This window comes from Erigeron canadensis, chromosome 6 (assembly GCF_010389155.1).
Source record: "Erigeron canadensis isolate Cc75 chromosome 6, C_canadensis_v1, whole genome shotgun sequence".
In the NCBI taxonomy this organism is placed as follows: Eukaryota; Viridiplantae; Streptophyta; class Magnoliopsida; order Asterales; family Asteraceae; genus Erigeron; species Erigeron canadensis.
In genome coordinates, this window is record NC_057766.1 from 25,788,208 (window position 1) to 25,814,293 (window position 26,086).

General features: G+C 30.4%; 3 protein-coding genes across 3 annotated transcripts; 1 reads left to right on the plus strand and 2 right to left on the minus strand.

The window, feature by feature from the left end:
• Positions 1–1,215: 1,215 nt before the first annotated feature.
• LOC122605958 (UDP-glycosyltransferase 91D1-like) lies at positions 1,216–2,628 on the minus strand. Its single transcript, XM_043778922.1, has one exon. The coding sequence runs from the start codon at positions 2,626–2,628 to the stop codon at positions 1,216–1,218; it is 1,413 nt and encodes a 470-aa protein (XP_043634857.1).
• A 5,342-nt stretch (positions 2,629–7,970) lies between these two features.
• On the plus strand, positions 7,971–9,122 carry LOC122605153 (putative clathrin assembly protein At4g40080). Its single transcript, XM_043778042.1, has one exon. The coding sequence runs from the start codon at positions 8,076–8,078 to the stop codon at positions 9,087–9,089; it is 1,014 nt and encodes a 337-aa protein (XP_043633977.1). The 5' UTR covers positions 7,971–8,075; the 3' UTR covers positions 9,090–9,122.
• A 10,462-nt stretch (positions 9,123–19,584) lies between these two features.
• LOC122606009 (protein DETOXIFICATION 27-like) lies at positions 19,585–25,450 on the minus strand. Its single transcript, XM_043778978.1, has 8 exons — positions 25,066–25,450; positions 24,033–24,574; positions 23,500–23,586; positions 20,729–20,785; positions 20,343–20,581; positions 20,103–20,221; positions 19,903–19,992; positions 19,585–19,804 (listed from the first exon to the last, which is right to left on the minus strand). The coding sequence occupies exons 1-8, from the start codon at positions 25,375–25,377 to the stop codon at positions 19,757–19,759; spliced, it is 1,494 nt and encodes a 497-aa protein (XP_043634913.1). The 5' UTR covers positions 25,378–25,450; the 3' UTR covers positions 19,585–19,756.
• Positions 25,451–26,086: the final 636 nt, after the last annotated feature.

The window sequence follows — 26,086 nt, forward strand, 5'->3', positions numbered from 1 at the left end:
TTATATAGGCCAGTATAATGAATTTTCGTATAATGTATATTTATTAAAAATTGAATATATCAAATCAAATCAAAAATATATATAAACTCGAAACCAAGTGGTTAACTATGAGCCATATACGTGTCCATAATATATCTGACATTTGACTTGGTAATATCAAAAGGGTATGTGTAAAAAATGAGTCATAAAAGTTGTTTTCTTTTTTTTTTCCTACCTTTTTTTTCCTGTAGGAAAGCATTTTCAAGAATTCAAGATATATTAAGTATAAAGATCCATTTTGCAATTTTTGTTCTTTAATTTAAAGGACGATCAAATCAACATTATCCAAACCAAAAATATCTTACCACCACCACAACAACCAGCCAAACGCTATTCCCACCGCCGCCACCATAACAGTTGTTGGTGTTGGCATCCCCGTCATTGCCGTTGCCGTTGTCGTTTTTGTCACTAACCGCCACTAACACACTCAGCCGCCTCAATTCTGACGATGCTGCAATCTTTGGCCGAGTTCGAGTTTTATAGCTCGTTACAAATCAAACCGTGATCTATTTCCACCGTCACAATAGTTCCTTTTTCCTTTCAGGAGTGAAACTCTATCATCGATTTACTGTTTCGAAAGCTTGATGTATTGATCTTCACTTATACATGCATCAATTTATATCCATCTCCTAGAGATTTTTTTAACAAATCACGGTAAAAAAAGATGATGTAACCGATAAACAACATGCCGCCACTAATGCTCAAAGAAGATGCGAAAGGTTGCTCGCAAAAACTCTTTTTTGTGCTAAATCTTTTCGTTTCTTCTGTACTATTAGCTATAGTAACATATGTAATTATGTAAGTAGCACCGACTTTGCATTTTAGAATCTCTACATGGGTTATGTTGAAGAAGATCTTAGTTGAACATTGATTGATTCATAATTTGTGATGTATCTATATTTGTATTTATATGTGTTTGGTTTGCTGAGTTGATAGATGTGTTTGAGACTTCTGTGTGTATTTTGTACTGGTGTTTTAGACTTCAAAAGAGGAGCGGGGGAAAACAGAAGATATTGTAACTTTTGCATACATATTTGTACTTGCACGTTGTGCATATAAATTTGTAAAAAGAGGTTGTTTTCTAGTATATAGGGTAAATGTACCTATTTCAAACAAGATTGTTTGAATAACCCAAATGGAACAAAATACATAAATTCACTCAATTGTCAATACCCGCTACACCCTTTGACTTTTCAAATACTTCATGAAGTTGTCTACATACTTTTTGTGTAGTTTCTTGTCACCAAATATTCGGCTCCAGGCCATCGCGTTGGCTTTGTAGATCTTCCCTTCATCATTGACAATAACCGAATTGAGTGATCTAGCCACCGAGTCCCCGGTGAATGATCCATCTTCTTCATTTCGTGGCACCTCGATTCCAACTTGTTTCTCCACCAACACTCGAGCATTAGGACCTTGGTCCACCAAAAATGGTAACATTATCAAAGGGTGACCGAACATTAGCCCTTCCACAATCGACCCCCAACCACAATGAGTCAAGAACCCACCAATCGACTCATGGCTGAGTATCTGTAGCTGAGGTACCCAACTCATTAATACCATCCCACGATCCTTGGTTCTTTCCAAGAATCCGTCTGGCAGTTCCACTGAGTTAGACTCAGTGAAACCAGCAGGCTTTCTAAGAGCCCATAAAAAGGGCAACCCAGAAAGCTCTAAACCTAAAGCTAACTCACTGATCTCTCTTTTACCCACCATAACTTCACTTCCTAACGCCACATATATCGCTTGACCTTTTGGATGACCATCAAGCCACGTCTTGATGGTCATCCACGTGTCACTTTTCTCTTCTCCAACTTTGGTTGCCGTTTCTGGTGGCATTAACCCCACGGGAACTACAGGGGTATGGTTTAATTCTTCTAAAAGGGTTATCCATTGGGGTTCAAATTCAAAGCAATGTCTTATAAACACGCACTCGGAACCCTTTATAACCATTTGCGAACGATATATATCTGTAACCCCAGAAGCGTTAACCAAACTAGTACCCACCATCCACGTAGCTTCATGTTTGCGATAGCATAAATTGTTAGGAAAGGGTATCGACGAAGGTGGCATCATAAAATCTTCAACTGTTTTTTGATTATCAGAATGATTTATCACGTCCTTGGGCAATGGTCCACGAAATGCCATGAACCAGGGGGTTACTATAGCGAAAAAACCCCTTGAGATGCCAAGGCCAGCTGCGATATCAGGCAACCAATAAGGAGCAAAATCATATATAATCCAGTCAGGAGACTCTTTCTCAAGAAACCGAGTGACTTGTGGTTCGAGACCATCAAATGCCTTTTTGAGGTAATGAATATCATCCGTACGGACATCCATAGTGGCTTCTGCGTTATGCGGCAGCTCTTGAACATGTGGAAGCTTGAGTCGAACTAAATTTATAAGCGGTTCGAGATCAGAAGGGAGGCGCTCGATAGTTTTTGTAGTGGAAAGAAAAGAGACTTTGTGACCTTTTTGAGTTATGAATTTAGAAAGTTGAAGGAAAGGAATGATATGACCAAAAGCAAGCCATGGGAACATCACAACATGAAGTTGTTTATTGATGTCATCGGTGTTATCTAGCGCCATTAATTGCTTGAAATTGGATGATATTTGCGGTGCGGGTAGTCTTTGGTTTGATGTATCAATTTTGTTGTTTATATTCATATTCATAGTCTTAATTTACCGCGTTTCTTGCTAAATCAGTTGCCCAGACAACAATAAAATATAAATAAAAGACTCGAATATATATAATATAATGTTAGTTAGAAAATACGAGTTGAATGTTAGTGGTATCATATATAGCGAGGAGGTCCATCTCATACTTCGCAGTTGTTAATGATGAATTTCATCTCAGTTTAATTACATGCATTTCTTAGTACAAGATTAATTAGAAATTTACTACCCGGCCATTCATAATAATTAAATAATTAAATAAAAACTTTAAAGATAAACAATGTGCAAATAACAAAATATATAAATCAATAACTACTTTAATGACATTAATGAAACTTTTATAACAATCCTATAACTTGTTACAAACATAATAATAGAGTAATAGTAATGATAATAAAAATTTCGACGATATGTTATTCATAATAAATAATGGTACTTCGACAACAATGATATAATGTATTATAAACATAATTTGTTACAACAATAAAAATAACATCAAAAAAATTTATATTGATATGTTATTGATACAAATTAATAACGATATGATCCGAGTAAAACTTCAAAAGTTTATATCCAAAAAGTATCTGAGATGTACCGTAATTAACTCTTTAATACCATCGGTGTAATTTATATGTTTAACTAACTTGGCGTCTTTCAAATAATACTAAAAATGTGAATGACAAAATAAATTATGATCTACGTTGTGAAGACACTGAAATTGACATCTCTACTAACCAATTAAGTAGACTTAAAAACATGAGATTGAAAAAAAAGAAGAAGAAAAAAAAGAATGTACGTAATATTGTGTATTTGTGTTAGTTTTATGACATAAACATATTTCAAGTGGAATTTTAAAATCTCAATTAAGGATTTGATATACCTAATATAAGAAAGGGTTAGAAAATAGTTAGATGGAAAATTACTAGATTGTTCTTAATAAACAACCCTTAAGGAAAGGGTTATTAGATATTATCAAAATTACCCTTAATGAATTAATTTACACTTTAAACCCTTATCTTCTAAAATATCACTATCACCATTGTATCAACTTACACGGTTAGATCACTTGAAACCAATTGTCGATGTCATCGATCACCACCCGTCACCGACACCACTAAACCACCGTCGCCGTCACCGCCGCCGCGTTGCGCTGGTACAATGCTAGTATTCATTAATTTAAACATTTTTACTTAATATACCTATAATACCATTAAATCTCAACCACTCATTTTATTCTCTTTCCATAAATCTCAATCACTCACTTTTTTCGTTTTCCTACATAAATCATTTTATTTCTCTAATTTATTCAAAATCTTTTATCTCAAAAATCATATATCGATAAACTATAAAATTGTATGGTTGTTCTTAAAATTTCACGCTCTTTCATTAGAGATGTTATTCGATATACTAACGACAAATTTTTAAATCCGATGGCGGAGCCCATACGGCTAAGGCATTTGACTATCATACTCTATGACTTGACCTATCACCTCCACCATCTCACCGCCGCAATGCACAGACACTGTTGCTCATACTTAAAAACACGCGTTTGACTTTTATTATTTCTAAATCATCGATTCGATATCTTACGTACAGCCAGCCACCATGTGATTGTTAGATCGGAGTCAATGATCAACACTTGATCTATCACACAACTAATGTTTAATTAATACTTTCTTAATATTGTACGCATATTGTTTGATTAATATTAATATTTATCTTTGTAATATGGATCGTACGATATTTAAATTTAACATACACAGGTGAAGCATAGGCAGCTGTTTGAATATTCAAAGTCGTCTTTTTTAGGAAAAAACACCTAACTCGTATTATGACTTGAAAAACTAATACTTTCACTCTTGTTTTCCTATTTATCGTTTGATAAATATAAGTTCTCGATAAAAGATAAAAAGATACTATGTTAATGTTAAGAATTGTAGAATACCTATATAAATAGACCAAAATATATGTACATAAATAATAAATGTATCGATCCATTAAATCAATGACATTTTTTACCCAAACAAAAGAGTCCACAACCAAGACATGCAATTGAGACTCAAACAATGCCTAGGTCTGCCAATGTCATATACGATATACTCGTATTATTTGTACGTGTATACACATATTATATAAGAAATGAAAATATATGATTGTCATATAGGTATAAAACCATTCATATTTAAGCCTTTCTTCATTATATAATTTATATTGAAAAGTTAGTATGTGATAAATACATAACAGTTAAATATTCATTCTCCTCTCTCTATATATAGAATATATAGATCATATGAGAAGCCGAGAAGGTGACTTAAAGAAAAGGGTAATTTTTAAATTTTTTTCTTAGTTTTTTCATTTTTAATATTTTATATTTCTTAGTAAAAAATCATTGAAAAAAAAAATTCCTCACATATGTAAGTTTATATACCTTATAAATTTGTAAAAAAGCTCATTTTAGAAGAAAACTTAGAATTGAATTTTTGGGCTGGATCTTAAGGTTGTCTTGTACTTCGGTGTCCATCTAGGTAGGCCCAAGCTGTATCTTATCCTCCCAAATAAGACCATTTCCATTTTCCAACTCCAAAACTTCGTTTTAAAAATTATCACATCGGCTTTCTAATTAAGTTTTCAAATTGGACATTTTACTTCTAAGTTTATAATGGAAGATGCAAAGTATTTGCCATCCGACATTATGCGAGTACCATGTTAATTAACATCGGACTTATGTAAGGTTTTAAAGTTAAGCTGCTTACATACGAAACTTCAGTTATAACCAGCGAAATGCGAGAGCTAACAACGTTAATATTGGAAACGAACTAACAAGAGTATGGGCCTATTTTATGGAATTAAAAAGCTAGGTTTAGATATATTCAATTTAATTACTAGTAAAATAGTACCCAGCCACCCACATGTCCCAAGCTCGGGTCTCTTGATTCATATTCGGACGACACACTATAGTTCATGAAAAAGTTGACATCGATGACGTTTCAAGCCCAAGATCCAAACCGAAACTGCTGCAGATAATAGTCAAGCGCGCTCTTGCCTTCTGCTGGATTTCGAATAGGAATAGACATGACTACTAACCAAGTAGACTTCCAAAGACATGAGAATATTGACAAGAAGGAAAAAATAAAATGTACGTAATAATATTGTCTTAATTCTATAAGGTCAAAAGCGTATTGCAAGTGGAAATACTTAAAAACACGCGTTTGACTTTTATATCAATTCTAAATCATCGATTCGATGTTCCACCGCCAGCCACCATTTGATTGTTAGCTCGGAGTCAATGATCAATTTGCAACCAACCAGCAGTATTAGTTTTAAACATTCAAATACATAATCACACAACTAATATTATTTGATTCATATTTATTAATGTTGTACGTCTATTATTGTTTAATATTGTTTGATTCATATTTATTAATGTTGTACGTCTATTATTGTTTGATTGATATTTATTTTCATATTTGTTAAACGGATCGAGTAGTATACATGATATGTTTTTTCCTTTAATTTTCAGATGAAGTTGGGATTCGCAACACTTTTTAGCAATTTTGATCACATTACAAGCCCCTTTTGCAATTTTGCGAATTTCCAGTCTGATTTACGATTTCGAGGGTATTTTATAAAACTCGAAAATGTATTTAGTATAGTTTTTGGGCATCTAAGCCTATATCATATCATAATTCATAAATTTATAGACGAAAAGATTGTTGTTCTAACTATTTGAAAGATAAGTAAATACTTTTACTAAGGTGTATACAAAACTAGACGGATGTCCGCATGATGCGGCGACGATGGTGATAACGATGACGTGGTGGCGGACTGGCGGCGATGGCGGGGTGTGGTAGTGAATTTAAGTATTTAACAACTTATTTGATGTAAAAGAGTTTAATATGGTTATTTAAGAGTATGAAGATCTATGTTGTAAATTATTTCATTAATGTATTATAGGTATATACGGGAAGATGTTTAAATTAGTGAATAAAGAAAAAAAAGTAATATAGTAGTTTTAAAGTCTTAATTAGTTAAAGAGATGTAGGTAGTTTGTTTTATATAGTAAGTAGGGGTGTCAATCGATGAATATGGATTGGATCATGATCTGATCCATTAGTGATCCAATTTAAATGAATCATGATTTGATCCGTGATCCAACATAATGGATCATGATCCGATCCATATCCATATAATTTTAAATAGATGGATCATCATCCGGATCGATCCATTAAATTTTTACAAAAATTTTAATTTTTAGGTGAATGAAATTTTACAATTCAGAAACTAATGAACATTTAGTTGGTGAAACCTTTTGTGCTCCCATCACCCGTGTACCCTATGACTCGTGCCCCCAGTCATCTCGTCTTAGTCACCCCTCGACCCTATTCATCTTAGTCCACGCCACCGGTGACCCCAGCCATGGGTCCCCCTGATGACTTATGCCCCCAATCAAAGGTGCCCTGGTTAAATGGTATCATTGGGGACACGGGTCACCTGGGGCACCCGTGATTGGGCACTAATGACCAGGGACACCCTTGACCGAAACATGCATACGAGGGCCCCCCGTGACTGGAACACGTGGCCGGGGACATGGGTCACCTAGGGCACTAATGACCAGGGTCACCGAGGGTACGGGCTAGGGTGACAAAGGGAGGGGTGACTAAGACGAGGTAAGTGGGGGCACGGTCACCCATGTCCCCGGTCAACTCATGCCCCGATTACAACTCGCCCCCAGTCACACGTGTCCCCTGTCACCTGTACCCTTAGTTTCCCGTTTCTCCTGTGATTCCAGTCAATTTTGGTGATATGTCGATTCGGATGGATCATGGATTGATCTAAATAATTAAATGGATAAATGGAGCAATCCATTAGTTTGTTAAATGGATATTATTTTTGATCCAACGAGTGATATAAATGGATTGGACCAGATCTGATTTGGATCAATATCCAATCCATTGTCAGGCCTAATAGTAAACATATACTATGGTAAATGATATTCGCATCACAAATTTTAATAGATGTATCACAACATACAAGTTTTATAATTAACTATATAAGACAATAATAAACACTTATATCTATTAAAACAAGTGGTACCAATATCACTTCTCATATACTAAACTAAACTATATCTACCATTATTTAACTTTAGTGGCCAAGAAAAACTTTGCGTGAACTTTGAGCATTTAATAATACAAATATCTCTTTCTATATGCAACTTTCTTCAAACATATATTATGATACACCAAATGGTCAATCCCCTCTTTCTTTGCATTTAACCTCATATCTGATTATCTTCCCTTCAAATTTCCATTATCCATCCATGTAAAGATCAATAATAATTCACAAAAAAAAAAAATATCATGAGAGAAATCCTAGGCAAAGTTAAAGACAAAATCTCTCTTTCAAAACTTGCACTACTTTCCAAACCAAGTTTCCTTTCTCACCACATAGCTGTCCTACGAACCACGTCTCACTCACAATCATCTCCACCCAACGACCACCATATCACCACCCTCTTATCCCTCGGTGATAGCTCACGCGCCACCGCATCGATTCTTATTTCTTCTTTAATGAACCGGCTACACCGCACCAAAGACTCACATGTTGCCTTAAAATGCCTTTATATCATCCACCATATTATCAAACGTGGCCCTTTTATTCTCAAAGACCAATTATCAATTTTTCCAAATACTAATGGTCGTAACAACCTTAAATTATCAGGATTTCGTGATGCCACGTCAGCCAAAACATGGATTTTGTCGGCTTGGGTTCAATGGTATGCGTGTTATTTAGAAACTATGCTTTTTACGTCAAAAAACATTGGTTTTTCAATTTGTTCAACTTCCGGTAATTCTTTATTAGAAAAAGAAAAACTAGAAGATTTGATATCTTCTTTTATGACAAATGATTTAATTAAAGATTTTGGTTTATTAATTATTCTTGTTGAAGAAATATGTAAAGTGCCCGATAACTTACTTGTGGAACAAGACAAGTTATTACATGGTGTTATGGACCTTTTGGCAAGTGATTATTTATCAATAGTGAACGAAATTTTGTTACGGCTTAGTGAGTTTAATGAACGAGTTGGGTTACTGAGTTTTACTGACTCGGTCGAGTTGTGTACGGGTTTTGAAAGGTTATTAAGTTGTAAAAAGAAATTGTCACAATTGTTTTTGATCCAAAAGCCATCAATTGAGACTCTTTGGGAAATGACTGAAGACATGTGTGACAAGATTGGGATGGTGAATTTGAAGAAAGTCAAAAGGAGGGATAGCGCGACTGAGTCGGCTCGGTTTGGTGACCGAGTTGTGAGAACGAGTGACTCCGTGAAGTTTTCGTCTGGTAGATTGAGATTGAACTGGTCTGGTGTTTGATTTTTTATTTTTTTAAAAATTTATTTTAATGTATATTTTATTTATGTTTTGTTGTATTTTTGTGATGGTTATTTGTGACATGGCTAAATGGGTAAGGGTCCACCACGTAATAGTGTTCATAAGTGTGATAAATGTCATTTGAGTAGTTGAAAGATTTGTAGATATTTGGATAGAGATGGGTTAGCTTTCAAGATATTTATATATATATTTTTTTCTCTTGTAATCTTTGTAATAGAATAATGAGTTATGAGTGAAAATGACGATTCTTGTAGCTGAGATTATGTGCTTATCATACAGGATGAATGATTAATACACGAAAACAATAATATCAACGACAAATTATTCATACATACTGATATTTTTTTACTAACAATTACCTTTTCCTAAATAATACAAGTAGTAATAAATACTACGTCTAAGTCAAAAATTGATTTATAAATTATACAAATCTGTTCTAAATTGGTTAACCCCTCAAGAACAACTTATACTATCATTATCATATAATATAATTAAACAATTAAGACTAACTCATATAATAATCACGGGTCAAGTACGGTGGCTTTGTTCAACTAACGCTTTAGAATAATTACTTGTTAATTTGTTTGTGGGATTATAGTATTACTTTCACAATCGCTAAAGTTACTTTCTTTGAATTAGAATTATTAACAAATTAAATATAACAAAGAACCTAAAGTTACTTTCTTTGAATTAGAATTATTAACAAATTATATATAACAAAGAATAGAAGTGACTTAGACTATCTCTAATGATACGGATATCTTTGAACCATCACATCCTTTCAAATACTTAAAATTTTTATACAATCTTAAAATCTTTTAGGAGGCGTTTGATTCACAAAATATTTTTGAAGAAATTGGAATTTGAAAGTTTTTAAAATTTATCATGTGTTTAGTTGACAGAATTCAATGGAATTCAGTCAAAGGAATCCGAATTTAATTTATAAAAATTAGGGATGTGCACGGTTTGATCCAAACCGGCTAAATCATTTAAACCTAGGTAATTAGATGGATTGGTCGGTTTAAAATCAAATATTTAAACCGTCGGTTTGTTTTTTTCGTAAACCATTCGTATGGTTTGGTTTTGGTTTTAGATACTATACAATCCGGAAAAACCAAACCGGGTCATTTAATTATAATAATTGTAAGTTTATATTTATGTTAATAGTTGATAATGTAAATTATATATACTTATTATTTGTTAAAGTTGTAGACATGATATTAAATCTTAAATTGTTATGTTTGTTTTGCTTAATAAGACTTAAAATATTTGTTATGTCATGATATCGAATCTTAAATGTTACGTATTATTATATGTTTTTATACATTTGATTTTTTTTAAAATTAAAATTCATTTAACCGTCCAAACCAAACCGCTTTAATTGGTTTTGATTGGTTTGGTTTGACATAGCAATTTGGACAGATTGGTTTGAAAAATCGTTAAACCGTATGTATTGGTTTGGTTGAGATTTTAGGCTAAAACCGTCCAAATCAGACCATGCACATCCCTAATAAAAACGACAAGAATACCTTTTATTAAATATAAACAATAATAATAAATTTAAATGTCAATAATATAAATAATATTAAAATAATAATAATAATTATAAGAAAAATAATGATAAAAATAATAAAAGTAATATTTTAATAGTCATAATAATAAGAGTAAATAAAAATAATGCTAATAAAAGTTATATTAAATATAAAAAATAATAATATAAATAATATAATAATAATATTATTATATTATTTATATTAATATTATTCATTATTTTTATATAATATTATTGTAAATATGTAAAAATAATAATAGTATAAATATATAAAAATAGTAATAGTATAAATAATATAATAATATTAATATTATATTATTTATATTATTATTTATTATTTTTATATAATATTGTTAAAAATAATAATAGTTTAAAGATATAAAAATATTAATAATATAAATAATATAATAATATTATTATTTATTATTTTTATATAATATTATTATAAATATATAAAATAATAAAATATGAATATATAAAAATATAAATAATATATTATTATATTATTTATATTACTATTATTATTATTTATTAGTTTTATATATAGTTTTTATAAATATATAAAATAATAATAATATAAATATATAAAAAGATTAATAATATAAATAATATAATAATAAAGTAATAATATATGTTAGTTAAAGGCATTTTGGAAAATTTGCAAACATTCCATCCATTTTGTGATGGAATCTTGAATTACATGATTTAGAGAATTTGAGGGAAAGTTTACAATTCCAATTCTATCAACTCTTCCGACCATACATGGTAAGGTATGGAATTCAAATTCCAATTCTTATGAATTTCTGAGAATTCCGCGAACCAAACGCACTCTTAAACTCTATTGCATCAAATTTTCATACATTTTGGGAACTAAACAACTCCTTAATTATTTTTCTAATCTTTATACTACTATATAAAAATTATAGTCTCATATTAAAAATTTTAAAAAATAAAATAAATAATTTAAATCACCACCAACTCTTATTATTAAAGTACATCATAAGTCTATTATGTCATAAAATATGGCTATTATCTCCTATAGTGAAAAGTTATTTTAGAAACTCTTAAAAAAGCAGGAACCTTTAGGAACCTTTACAAGTTAATTTTGACCATCAATATGTTTGATCAATGGTAAAAAACTAGGATGGCAGTTTTGTAATATATTGATAAATATTGTAACTGCATAAACTTAGAAGAGGGGTATTTTCGTAAGCTTATTTCTCAGTTAATTTATAAAAAAATAATTGCTAGGTTATATTGTAATCTATAATATAACTAAAAGAGGGGGTTGGGGGTACACTTGGCACCCCTAATCCACCTCCTTGAGTCTAATCCTCCCTTCTTATTAATCCTCTAATTTTTTTTAATATTAATCTAAATTAATTTACACTTTTTGGTTTTCTATCACCAATTTACACTTTAACCCCAATCTAAAACAATTAATTTACATTTTTTAGTTTCTCATCACCAATTTACACTTTAACCCAATTTAAAATAATTAACTTACACTTTTTGATTTTCCATCACCAATTTACACTTTAATCTAATTTATATTTAATTATACTTTTATATATATAGTTTACACTTTTAGAATATAAGAAACTGTAAATTTTTTATTTAACTAAAGTTGGAAAAAAAATGGGTAAACTGAAATCAATATTTATATGGAGTTAATTTTCGTATGTTTCTTCGTTGGGCGGATAATTTTTGGAGTATTTTGATCGATGGAGTAGCTATTCAGCTAGCAAATTTTCAAGATGATTTCGGTATATCTATCTAATATATTTGAAAATCAAATTTTTTAACTTTGATTAATATATTTTGAGACTACCTGTCCATTGGACGGGCCTGACCACTAGTATTAAATATAGTATGGATATTCACTTCCATATTTATGTAATTGTATCTTCTCTAAAACCTTTTTATAAAGCCTATAAATACAAGGCTATATATTGTAACCCTTATGGGTAATCCATGGTTAATATAATTGTCTCCTCTTCTCTCTCAACTCCTTCTCTCTCAACTCTTCTCTCAATATTATAATACGTTATCAGCCCGATAGTCTAAAAACCCTAAAACTATTTTTTTTTTCTCGTCCGTAAAATTGTTTTTGATTTTCAAAGTAAATTGGGTATCCAATGTTCTAGTTAATTCGTCTACCTACTTGATTTAAATAAATGTTTTCGGCCGATTGTTCCAACTCCCAAGCATGTATTTTCTTTATATGTTCCAAGTTGATTTAAGTATATTTTAGATTTGATGGTTGCGTATCAAATTTAAATCGAAGACAAAGCACGTTTTTGAGTCGAATAGGAGAAGACGACAAAGAATATTTGATTTGAGGTAATTAATTTATTGTACGTGTATACTCTAATTCTTCTTTTATATTTTATTGAAACATCAATTGTCAGAAAACCTTACTCATGGTTTTAGAGAAACGAAGATTTTTTTTTTTTTAAACAAATTTTTTTGATCTCTACGTAGATCAAGTTTTTATTACAGTGGTAATCTTTATTAATTTGTTATAGTCATAGAATGAAACAAGTTATTTATTTTTTGGATAATGATGGTCCGAATTTGCTACTAATAGTACTTGAACTTGGTTACAGCCTTATTTATCTCGACAAGTAGTTTGATTTGGTGACTTTCATTCTTAAAAGAAATTATATGTTTTGTTCATGCTTCTATTATTTTGTGTTATATATATATATATATATATATATATATATGTATTTTTGAATGAATTATCTGAATTTACTGCTAATGGTAGTTAAACTTGATTATGATCATATTTAGTTCGACAAGTAGTTTGATTTGGATAATTATCATTTGAAGTACAAATTAATTATGACATATCATAATATCAAATATGCATTAAAAAGAACTAATCGTTCTTTCGATATTCACTAAAGTGAATCATAACGTAGTACCGTTATGCATAAGAAACTTAAGGTTTCCTTTTATTAATTTTTAAAGATTGCTTAAAGCAATTGATTTCATAACAATGGTTATGCAATAAAAGAACTAATTGTTCTTAATTTCGTTATTCACTAAGGTGAATCATAACTACGGTTATACAAAAGAAACTTCAAGGTTTTCTTACTAATTGTTCTTTCGTTATTCACTAAGGTGAATCATAGCCACGGTTATGCAAAAAGACTTCAGGTTTCCTCAATTTGTTTTTCGTTATTCACTAAGGTGAATCATAACTATGGTTATGCATAAGAAACTTAAAGGTTCATTTTTTCGGATTGAATCAAAAATAACATGATCAAAGTTATGAATGAAAGAAAGGCTTTATGAGCCATGTGTAGAAAGATCATGTAGTTCTCTGCTACTCTTTGAATTTATTCAAAGCATAAATAATTGTAGCTCATATAAGTAAATAACAATAGTTATTTACAATGATAATTGAATTCAATATGAGGTTAATAAACTAAGGTTTATTATGCAAGAGCTACAAGTGACTACATATTCTCTTGATTTGTAGTTACAATGAAAAAATCTTGCAAAGTTGGAGATAATTATTATTGATATATCGAATTCATCAATCTCTAAATAATGTTGGAAAACAATTAAAGGTGGTGATAAGCTCACTTTACAAAAGTAATGAGACTTTTTTCCATTTATGAAAGTATATTGACGAAAGGTCAAAGAGCATCAATAATGGCAAGCTTACTCATTAAGCTATTATCGGTTTTCGAAACGCAAATGGGATGTTGATATGTTTTTTTCAGTACTAATGATAGTACTACATATTCTCGATATTGCATTTTTCTATAAATGTGTTAGCAATACATGGCTATGAATCAACAAGTTATCGCTGGATGAAACTAAAGACATACTTCGATACATGAGATATGAGATTATTTGATCAAAAGAGTTTACTTGCAAAGATGATTGGATATGTTGATTCTAGATATTTGTCTCATCCGCCTAAAGGACTGTCATGGAGAATTTGGTTTTTCACAAATGGTGACGCTACAAATTTTATGGAAGTTTTGCACTCATCAACAACTACATCATCAAGCTATGAAGATGATCATGGTCAAAGATTAATGATGAAGATGCCCAAGAAGAATGTGTTCGTGATATTGGAAAGAAATATTCAATAGTATTATTTGATTAAAATGTGGTGTATATAGATTAAGCTCAAACAATGATAGATTAGATCTCAACATATGATCAACAAGACGGTGACACAATCAATATTCATCAAACCTAATCAGGCAAATTTGGCAGATTATTGAATCATTTGTATACAAGATCGACACTTGTTATTTTGAAGACGGATATTCAAATGAGGGGGAGTATTATACGCGCTGCACTCTTTTTCCCTTCACCGAGTTTTCATCCCACTGGGTTTTTCTTGGTAAGGTTTTTAATGAGGCAACATACATCATATTGCGTATAATATATTGTGAATATCCAAGGGGGAGTATTGTAATATTAAATATAGTATGGATATTCACTTCCATATTTATGTAATTGTATCTTCTTTAGAACCTTCTTATAGAGCCTATAAATACAAGGTTATATATTATAACCCTTATGGGTAATCCATGATTAATATAATTACCTGCTCTTCTCTTTCAACTCTTCTCTCAATATTATAATAGGTTAGATTTTTTTGGGATTTGGTTTTCATCCTTTGACTCTTCAAAAACTTCCGTCATTTTCTTCGTATTGAACCTTCATGATTTCTAGATCAAATTCACTTTTTTTTTTTTTTTTTTCTTTCTCAAAAGCCTTTCAATATCAAGATAAATCCAATTGTTTCATGGCTCGGTAGATTTTTAGATCAACCTCTTTATATGTTTACTATTAATTTACTTGATCTAAAGATCGAAAAATCAAATTGCTTCGTGGATGGTGTTTTTTTTTTCTCTCAATAGTGACTACTGAATTTATTTGATTAATTCATCTCATATATTTTTTTTTGTATTTTAATACCGTTGATCTATTTTTTGGGTTTGTATTTTATACCAATCTTTCGATTTGATTTGGATTAGATTTATGAGAAATCAAATACTCCACTTTTGAACTTCTTCTTTTTACACCATAGATCCTTCTCCCTCGTACATGATGATAATGAAGGAACATGTATATTAAGATTGAAAACCCAACAAACTTGTTGAACACATTTGCACGAAGAACCATATGAGCACATATGTATGTACATAAATATGGACATGTATATCTCTACTTCATATGTGAAGTATGAGCATATGCACACAAATAGTTTATATGATCGTATGTATGAGAGTAGGTGATCACATGTGTACATACAATTATATGATCATATGTATGAAAATATAGTTGGTGAAAATATAATGATGTTATAAGCACATGTATGATAGTATTTTGCAAACAATGTTTCAGAAAATTAGTTGGTGATTACATGTGCATGAACAAACATATTGGTGATCATATGTGCATGAACAAACATATTGGTGATCACATGTGAGCTATGAACAACCATATTTTTTATATTCCAATTAAATTAATTAATCAATTATATAAGTACAATATTAACCTTATAATTATTGATGGGAAAATGTTTCTGCTTTTTTAGGGGTTAACTTTTCCCATCTCCTATAAATCAAACATATTTATATTAATTCATTACAACATTTAACGTGACCACTATCATCACCATTCGTCATCGTCATTACATCACCAACGAATTTGCGCTTATGTATCTCAAATCAATTATGCGACTTCTTTTTTTAAATAATAAATTTTACATCTATAGACTTTAAATAATCTTAAAATACTCCATATAAAAAAATTGGATTTAGATTTTTACCAACCTCACAGCACATTGGCATCAACTTGTTACTTATAATTTTTAGTGTCAATAAATAGCCAAGCCAATGCGATATAGGCAATATTCTTTATCAAACCGTCTTCGATTTTTTTAAATTATCAAATTAAACATCTAACTTAATTCAATTTATTAAAATTAAATACCAATAAAAGAAAACTCTTAGATTAGTACAACAACTAGTTAAATAGCTATGTAATTATAAACTAAAATAATCAAGATTTAAATAAAAAGAAATCATATCCTAAAAACTATCCATGTTGTACAAAAAGTCTAAAGATAACTTTCGCTATAATAATCTATACATATACATATATATTACGTAATACTTACATATACATATATATTACGTAATACTTTTTTTACGTATTTTCTTCATACTGTCCATTAAAAGAATTTACGTAATATTTTTTTTTTACGTATTTTCTTCATACGGTCCATTAAAAGAAGTTTTATATGGTAAACAAATTATTGAAATTTTAAAAGAGCTTTAACTATATGATTGTAAGTAATTAGTTTATATTTTATAGATGACAAAATAACTAAACTAACTTCACTTGACCAATCACAACTCTCAATTTTTTTAATATAATTAAACTAACACATGTCATAATATAATTTACACTTTTTATTTTTCATAATCTTTTAAACTTTAGACCTTTTCCTTAGAATAATAACTTTATAGAAATAAATGCATAAAATATAAAGTTCATGTTTTTTTTTTTTTTAAAGTTAATATAAAGTTCATGTTAATCCAAAGTATTTAACTATTAAATAATAAAAATACCTTTTTAATAAATAAAAAAATCTAAATTTGCCTACAATTAGTCTTCATAACTATAATAAAAATACCTTTTTAAGAAATTGTATTTCTAACTGATAACATTTTGTTAAATGTTTTTGTCAATGTTCCAGTATTACATTCTGTTATTTTGTTTTCGTTACATTAGTTATATTTGAATTTATCGGTTTGTTCCATAATTTTAATTACGTTATATTAGATTTCAATGGTTTGTTCTTTCACAACTTTTTTTGAATTTCATATATTGAGTTTTACCTTTAATATGTTATAAGCAATTTGCGTATTTTACACATGTCTAAATCTATATATACTAAAAGGTTGACCTAACCTCAATTGACCAATCACATTATCACAACCTTCATTTTCTCAAAATTAATTAAATCAACACATGTCTAAATTAATTTACACTTTTTAGTTTTGAATCACCAATTTACACTTTAACCTAATTTAAAAATAATTAATACTTTATTATATAATGTCTATCTAATAACAAAATATAACTAAAAGTTAGAGAAGTTACAAAATTTGGATTAATAAAAATTAATATTTATATAAATATCTTACTTTATATTATTAATTGTAATCAAACTAATTGTAATATTACAAAATGATTGAAGTCTCAACGAACTAGCTGCTACTTTTATTGTTTTTATTAACCATGGATAACGAAAATAAAATTACTTTTTTTTTGCAAGACTTCAATAAGAACTCAGTCAGTTGTATAATCAAAGTTAAGATATTGTTTCTTTAAAGAGTTTTTATAATTGAAACTCTACTAGACCATCCAGCTTTGATATGATTTAGCGATCAGTATACTTAATTTGCATGTTAGGGTGATTGCTTATAATTTACAGAATTTACAAGAGCGGCACGGACGAATCCAGCCCACAAGAAAGGAGGGCGCGATAGACCCAACTCAAGCCCAACAATTCAACAAATTTTGTTATCTATTACATCCATGTTTAAAAAAATTATAATAAAATATTGTGGGGGTGGTGGGTGGGTAAGTAGTGCTGCCAATAGGCCCAATTGTACTATTCTGTCCATAACCACCAATTGGATGTCTAGTTAAGTCCTTAACAAGTCTTTTGAGTCTTCTCAATTTGCTATATGTGGCTTCCCACAACGCTACAAGCACAATAACAGATTAACAGGTTAGTTTGTTTGAACTTTCCTTTTTTCTTTTGTTTCCTTTTAATCGCATATATATCCTTCACCATGTTGCTTCAATTTCATTTTTATTCTGCTTGACAATTGTATATAATACTTTTGGCTGATTTTGTATTTTCTAGTAATAAGTTTATAATGTTGTTTGATTATTTTTTATAATGAGTACTATGTTAAATCCTTCAACTTGAAATCCTATTATTTTAATTAGACAATTTGCAGTTTTGCAGATACACTATCATTGTTGTTTTATAAAAATGTCGATGGGGTAAAAAGAAAAAAAAAATGGTTCCGACTTAAATTACTAACAATTTGTTTATTTAATCATTAAGTGACTGAATTGATAAAGTGTCTGAATGAATAAATCATGTATGTATAAATTAAATCAATATAGTTATTTTTTCGTTTATTAAGTTAAAAAAACAAACATTATTGATAAATTAATAGATTAACTATTTTTATTAAATCATGATTATTTTATTAAGTATTTAAATAAACACGCCTAAATCAACTCAAATCAGTTAGTCTCTCAACTACTTCCTCTTGTTGAGTCGTCCGACCCGTTTAGAAACTTGCTTGGACCCGTAATAATAACGTCGATTGATAATTGACAATAGACCAAAAGAATTACAGGCGCTGTACCAAATCTATAAACCCTCATAAAGAGAATAAAGTTTAAGACTTTAAACACTTTTTACAATATCCCTAAATTACCCATAACCCTAAAATAAGTAACATACTGCACGTTCACTTCACACCACTTCTTTGTCTCCCTTTTCAGTGTGACAGCGTCCATCATCACCGACACCCCGACCATCGCCTTCCGTATCCATCATCACCACACTTAACTATCGTTTTTTAAATGGTACCGCTGCACCATCTAGTTGAAAATAAGGCTAAAAGCTAAGTAGCATTTATGCTAATTTGGTATCGCTTTCGAGTTTCCTGTTTTGTGGGATACTTTTATAGGTGTTGTTTAGCTCAATCATTCAACAGTTGTAAATTTGTAATATATATCATAAATGTAATCTAGTAAATGCTTTGTCATATACTTGGACCAAATTTAGGTTACATTTCGAGTGTCACAATCAAATGGACCATTTGGAAGACGTGGTACTACAAAAGTAAATGACCAAAAAATGAAAAGGCCGCATCTTTTCAACGAAATTTTTTCAATCATTTCAAGATTACATGTGATGATGCCAAAAAGCATAAATAATGAACATTATATTAATACAAGTAAAGAATTCATTGGTACCAAAATTTTGGTTAAACCAAATTGAGATAAGGAACTTGTCTTTTCAATGAACAACTGCCCATTTCTTTACATGTGTACTTGCTCTTTGTGCCTAACAAAGATTAGAAACAAAAAACAAAGTAATTAAGATCATTTCAGTAGAGTTAAAATTCCTAAAAGCATTGTAAGTATTGGGTTTAATTAGCTAACCTCTTTTTCCCAATCGCAACGGCTTGTAATGATAGCCAACACGACTGTTTGAAATGCAGTTCCTCCGAAAATCATGCCAGCCCATATACCCTGAAAGAATAATTAACCGATGAAATTGTTAGATATGATCTTTAGATTGATTCAACAGTTGCAAACGAGAAAAGTTGGAATAAGAGGAGAATTGGATAAATGATGTGTACCATGACTCCAAGATCGAAAAGCCATCCCATTGCGAAGCCAATGGGGAGTCCTATCAGATAGTAGCAACCTATGTTGATGTATGCCACATAAGATTGCCATCCGGATCCAACCGCAACACCTATAATAGATCAAAACCAACAAATTAGTAATATCCACATACATATTCTTGTAACTTTATGACCTATGTGTTTTGATGTATATATTAAGGGCCAATTTTAAATATTTCAAGGGTGTTTTACCTGAAAGAACGGGTTGAACACTATTCAAGAGGATAGTAAAGGCCAAGAGAAGCGAAAGCTTGCTTACAGCCTCCAAAACAGGTTCACTAGTCGTGAAAATTAACGCTAGCTCGTTGTGGAACAACATGATCAAGAGCCAGAAAAAGAGGCCTATAACTGTAGACGTTGTAACTGAAACTATTGTCGCAAATCTAGCCCCTTTTCCATTCCCTGCTCCTAACTCATTTGCAACTCTAACTCTGTATCACAAATCATACAAGCATCATATGTTAGTAAGATACATATTTGCAACAATAATATGCAACTTTTATGTGTTCGATCTTGATGATAAATTTGTTTTACATATTTAAAGAGAATGAAGAGAGTATGTTAAATTGTGTACATACCCGGTTCCAGCAAAGAATCCAAGAGGGATCATCAGTTCGAAGCCATTAATCGACATGCTACACAAAAAAAATTGAAAATAATTATCAAGTCGTTAAAATTACTTACTACTTGTGTCATTATGATTTTTGTTTTACGGCAAATATTAGTTAGCTTTTCCCATATTAGTAATTAAACGTCAATACCTGAATTTGAACCCGATACTTTTAAAGAGACAAATTAAACTTCCCATTTCCCTTGAACTACTAGACCAAAGGCTCATTTGCTTGCAGTCGTGATTATGTATCATAATTTTGTGTATGTCCTTTAAAACTCATATACCACATCCCATTAATATTGTTACATTATAGATGGGTATACTCTAGAGACACTTCTTTATCTAAATAAATACCTCGTATAGGCCTATACTTGAGTACTTGACAGACTTATTAGACTTCGACTGTAACTAATGCTAGGTTTTGACCGTAATTAGCGCTATCGTACGCAGTATATAAGTCTATATTTAGCGTATAAACGGTGTTTTAGATAGTACTCCGTATTAGTCACGTATAGATGTTCGAGCTATATATAGATAGTACTCCGTATTAGTCATGTAGAAACACAAACCGATAGATTAGATGAGATGATGGAGTATGGTACATATTTGACCAATAATTGAAAGTTGCAAACTTGCAACCATACAATTATGGCCATATAAAGCCAAAAGGCCCAAAACGACATGGCATCGGGACAAACAGGAAAAACACTTTTTTTTTTTTTTGCAACTTAGTTGTTTCAGAAAATCCAGGATGACAAATCCTTTTCTTGTACGTCACCTTTTCATATTTTGAAATAAAGGTCGTTTATGATAATGTCATTGTTTTGGTATTTGCTTATATTTAAAATAATAATAATAATCATAAATATTAGTGAACATGAAAGAATCTCAATTCGAAGAATTCAGATTAATTATTCGGGTTTGACATATCCTAATTCAAGGTAGTAAACTTGCAAAACAAATGTGTGAATCAAGGGGTGCTGATCACATAGACGAATTAACAAGTGTGGGGTTAAGGGAAGGTCAAGTTTAGGTGATCTTAATTAATACTCGTATTGTGCACTTATTATATAACTTGCGCTCTAAATACATGCCCTACACAAAGATTTGGTAAATCACTATAAATACTCCATGTGTCAATTTTTTATATATTATTTATTTTTAACATTACTCTGTCTTAAAACGAGTTAGTGAGACAAAGTTGGTTTTTTTTTTTTTTTTTTTTTTTTTTAAAGAATGGCACAAAGTTTAATTTAGAGATAATTTCATAGTAGCAAAATAACTATACTATTTTGATAATTTTTATGTAGCAAAAAGATATATGCAGTATAAAATGACAAAGTTAACAAATACATTAGTATCTGTAAATAGACATATATTTAAAGAAGAAAATATATATAAACATATATTTTTTAGATAGAATATGAAACGAGTGATTTTTTTTTTTTGTGATGGCTTAAAGTTTAATGCATCAAGGATAATAAAATTTAGTGGCAATTAGTTATATACGGACCATTTTGTTGTATTTCATCTTGTAATGGATAATGATATTTGCATTATGATTTTTAATATTTTGATTAACAGCATATATATGTTGAACAGTTTTTGGTATCATAAACTATGATATTTTGTGATAAAACTATCAACGATAATAGTATGAATATCACTACTTTTGATGATTCAATAACGACAAGAATATATTCATATGTGGTCAAAGTGTGTGATAAAATTCAGACGTTGGTCAGATTTTTGTGGACTTTTCTCATCAAGCAAAAGAGGTAGGTGGTTTCATTTTGTACTAGTTGGTTGCATATAAAACGTACGTAAGAACTTATTTGGTTGTTGTATCATAACAAAAACAATTTAATAGCATTGATGTGAAAATTTTTGATATGATTCATCCGAAATCATGAAATTCTGTCGACGACACTCCCCAATTAAATATGGTTGTAACTTGTTAGGCCATGGGGAGTGAAGAGTTATGAGAACCTCTAGAACTCATAAGCAGTCATGTGGAGTTTCTTTTAGAGCGAATAGTTTCTCATCACTCTAATTATATAATTTTTAAAAAATGACCAATAGGAAACTCCAAAATGTGTCAAAGGAAAGTGGTGGTGTGAGGGGAGTCCAAAATTGAACAAGGAGAGCATTTTTTTTTGCTTGGAAAGCCCGTGCGGGCAATATAACAGGTGTTTCTGGAAGGTGTTTCCGGAACGTTTCAGGGGCGTTACACGCGCTTTTTAGCGTGTCATGGAAAAGAAACGTCTTGCTCATTTCGGTCTTATATGAGACCATTTATGTCCTTTTATTATCTTTATTGCCATATGGTTATGGGGTGTTACTTTGGCATTTACGTCTTGGCATTTTGTAATCTTGTATGATTTAACTAAATAATTAATCTTTGGGTTTTTTTCTTTTTGTCTATTGTGTAACATGATTTCTTATTTTAATATGTGTGTTGAAATTTAGACACATAGTATACTTAATTGGTGGCTTTGGGGTGTGAAATCTTCTGTTACTTATTTGATTTTTTATTAAAGTCCAAGCTTGAATTAACACATAATCCTGTTTGTAATGTGTGACATGCCTCTGTAATTCAACAATTGTGATTATATAAAGTGTGCGGATTTGTACTTCGTTACCAGCTAAAGCTAATCTTATATCTTTAAAAATATCTATATAAATCGTCAAAAAAATATATAGTAGAATGAAGAAGAAAAAGACATAGTGGGTTACCATATGGACAGAGCATCTACTGCAATTTTTGCGTTCTCCAAGTTTCCTGTCATCACTATCAATATTCTGTAGTACCAATTCTCCAAACTGCATTTTCATTCATATCCCAAAAAAAACACAGCCATATAAATTAAAATTAAAAAAATGTATACACATAGTCACATAATAAGAAGAAAAGTAGAGGTAGAAAAGACATTAGGCTTTCACATTCTAAAAAAATGTTTTTTAGAATATATACTTACTTTATTATATAGTGAAAAAGCTTTCTCTTATGAATTTTAACTTATATATTAACTAAACTCATTATTAAATGCAAGCTAAAATACAAAAAAAAAAATAAAATAAAATGTCATATTAAAGGTTTTGGACGTTCCAAAAAACAAAATAATTAAGTTAATTACTTACTATATGTTTTGGACATACGTTTAAAAAAACTGACATATTAGTAGATATTTCCTTATTAAAACCGAAATTAAGGAAATATATATAAAAACTTTAGAAATGTTTATTTTAAGAAGGAATTTATATATTACCATAACATGACACCAGAAGCAGCCGAGAGTTTGACAAAGGCCCAAAGTCCAGAAAAGGCTTCCATCGAGAATCCGGTCCAAGTATCCGGGCAACCACCGAAAACAGTATAAGCAAACAACCCGAACACGATCAACCACCACGAAATATTCAACGTGACAACGGTCCCAACAAGTCCTAATTGAAACCGCGACACAACAAGCCAACTCATAATCGAATGAACAATCAACGCCCCTAAGGACACCCAAGCAATGACGTATGTTTTAAGTTGACTTTGAAGAAACCTTTGTAACGGGAACTGAAAACATAGGCTAAAATGAAGTGGAATGAAGCTCATTGCGACTATGCCCGAAAGTTCCGATATGTCCGCGGGTTGTCCGAGTAGTTTTAGTACGGGTGAGGCGAATATGTATAAGGGCAAAATTAGTATACAACATAGAAATAGTACAATCCATGAACGTTGTAGATATATGCCTAACATTCGATAGTTTTTTGCTCCATATGCTTGTCCACACAATGTTTCTAAAGCACTTGCCATCCCCAACTATATATATACATACATCAATATCAATATATATACGCCACATGAATTAATGAAAGATCATATAGAAATCCATTACAAATGGGGTGTAAAAGTTATTTAAATTCAAAACTTTTTAATTAGAGGTAAAACTGTTTATATCGGGATTGTATTGTAGATAAAAACCGTATCAAAATTGTTTTAATAAAGAAAGAAGTTCAAAGTGACTATATGAATTGAAATTGCTTATTTTATTTAGATACGAAATTGTATAACAAATTCTAAAACCTTATTATTATAACTATTTTGGGAATAAATTAAACGTTATAATTAAGCTAGATAATCTGTCTTAATAAATCAATTTCAGAATCCCTTGTATAAGTAACTTAATTATATAATTACTTATTTAAGTCATTTGAAAATGATTGTTGAAAAAACGCTAGTTGGTATATATGACTTAATAATATATAGTAAATTTAAAAATGACTTATAAGGAAAAAGATTTATGAGCGTACCAAGAGGCCAAAGTCGAAGCCAACGATGACACTGGTGGCAATGGAGATGGCTGCAAGTTCAAGATCACCAAGATGACCAGCAAAAGCTTGAGTGATGACAAACATGGAATACGAAGCGATTCGGCTGAAGATGGCAGGGCCAACTATGTGCCATAGTTTCTTTGATTCTACTAAAAATCGCTTTTGAAGCGATTGATCAAGTTCATGGTCGGTGGATGATTTTGAGACCAAGCTTACATTTGAAGATGTATGATTCAATAAGGGTACTAATGTTGTTGGTTCCTCTTCAACTCGACCACCATTGGTGGCCATTTTTTTTTAATTACTATCTAATTTTTAGAGTATCTTTCTTTTTCTTACGTGAGGTGATTGTGAAGAGGAACAAAGATTTGGTTATATAGAGGAATTTTTATATTAGAGATGGACATGGGAACTTCTATTTGTATTTGTATTTCTATGTAGCCTTCTTCAATTCGTTTTGAGGATAAATATTATCGTTTGTCACTATTCATTTGTGGCATTTTTGTGATTATTGTTTTTTTTGTGATAATTTTATTCTAATGTTAATCGATTGTCATGAAGGTGTGGGTCTCGTTTTGAAGACTAATATTAATGTCTAAATGTCATTATTATTCATTTTTATGGATATATGGTGTTTGTATAATTACATTATTCATCTTTAGAGTTATTTTAATATTAAATAGATTGTTATGAAGCAGCCGTCGTTTACCGTCTAAGTTTTACAAATTATTCACTCTTAAAAAATTCTCAAAACAATAACCAAATTGATATTGAATTCGAAAGTACAAGAAAACAAAAAAACAAGAGAAGTCCAAATGAGAAAGTTGATATGTGTCGCCGCTTTAGTGAGGCATCATGTAACTTATGAGTAGACGATGATAGTGGCTTGTGGATGATGTAAGCCGTTACGACCAGCATTTTTTTTTCTTTTTTGTCATCATGTAATAATACCATTAAATTCCGAGGTCATTTAGTTATTAGTAGGGATGAGCCATTTTTC

Bases quoted from the DNA above. Each gene is read 5' to 3' on its own strand.
- LOC122606009 (XM_043778978.1), bottom strand. From the start codon at position 25,377: ATGGCCACCAATGGTGGTCGAGTTGAAGAGGAACCAACAACATTAGTA. The intron at 20,222-20,342 runs GTAAAACACCCT...GATCTATTATAG, and splicing joins TGTTCAACCCGTTCTTTCAG to GTGTTGCGGTTGGATCCGGA. The intron at 19,993-20,102 runs GTACACATCATT...TTATTCTTTCAG, and splicing joins TTTTCGATCTTGGAGTCATG to GGTATATGGGCTGGCATGAT.
- LOC122605958 (XM_043778922.1), bottom strand. From the start codon at position 2,628: ATGGCGCTAGATAACACCGATGACATCAATAAACAACTTCATGTTGTG.
- LOC122605153 (XM_043778042.1), top strand. From the start codon at position 8,076: ATGAGAGAAATCCTAGGCAAAGTTAAAGACAAAATCTCTCTTTCAAAA.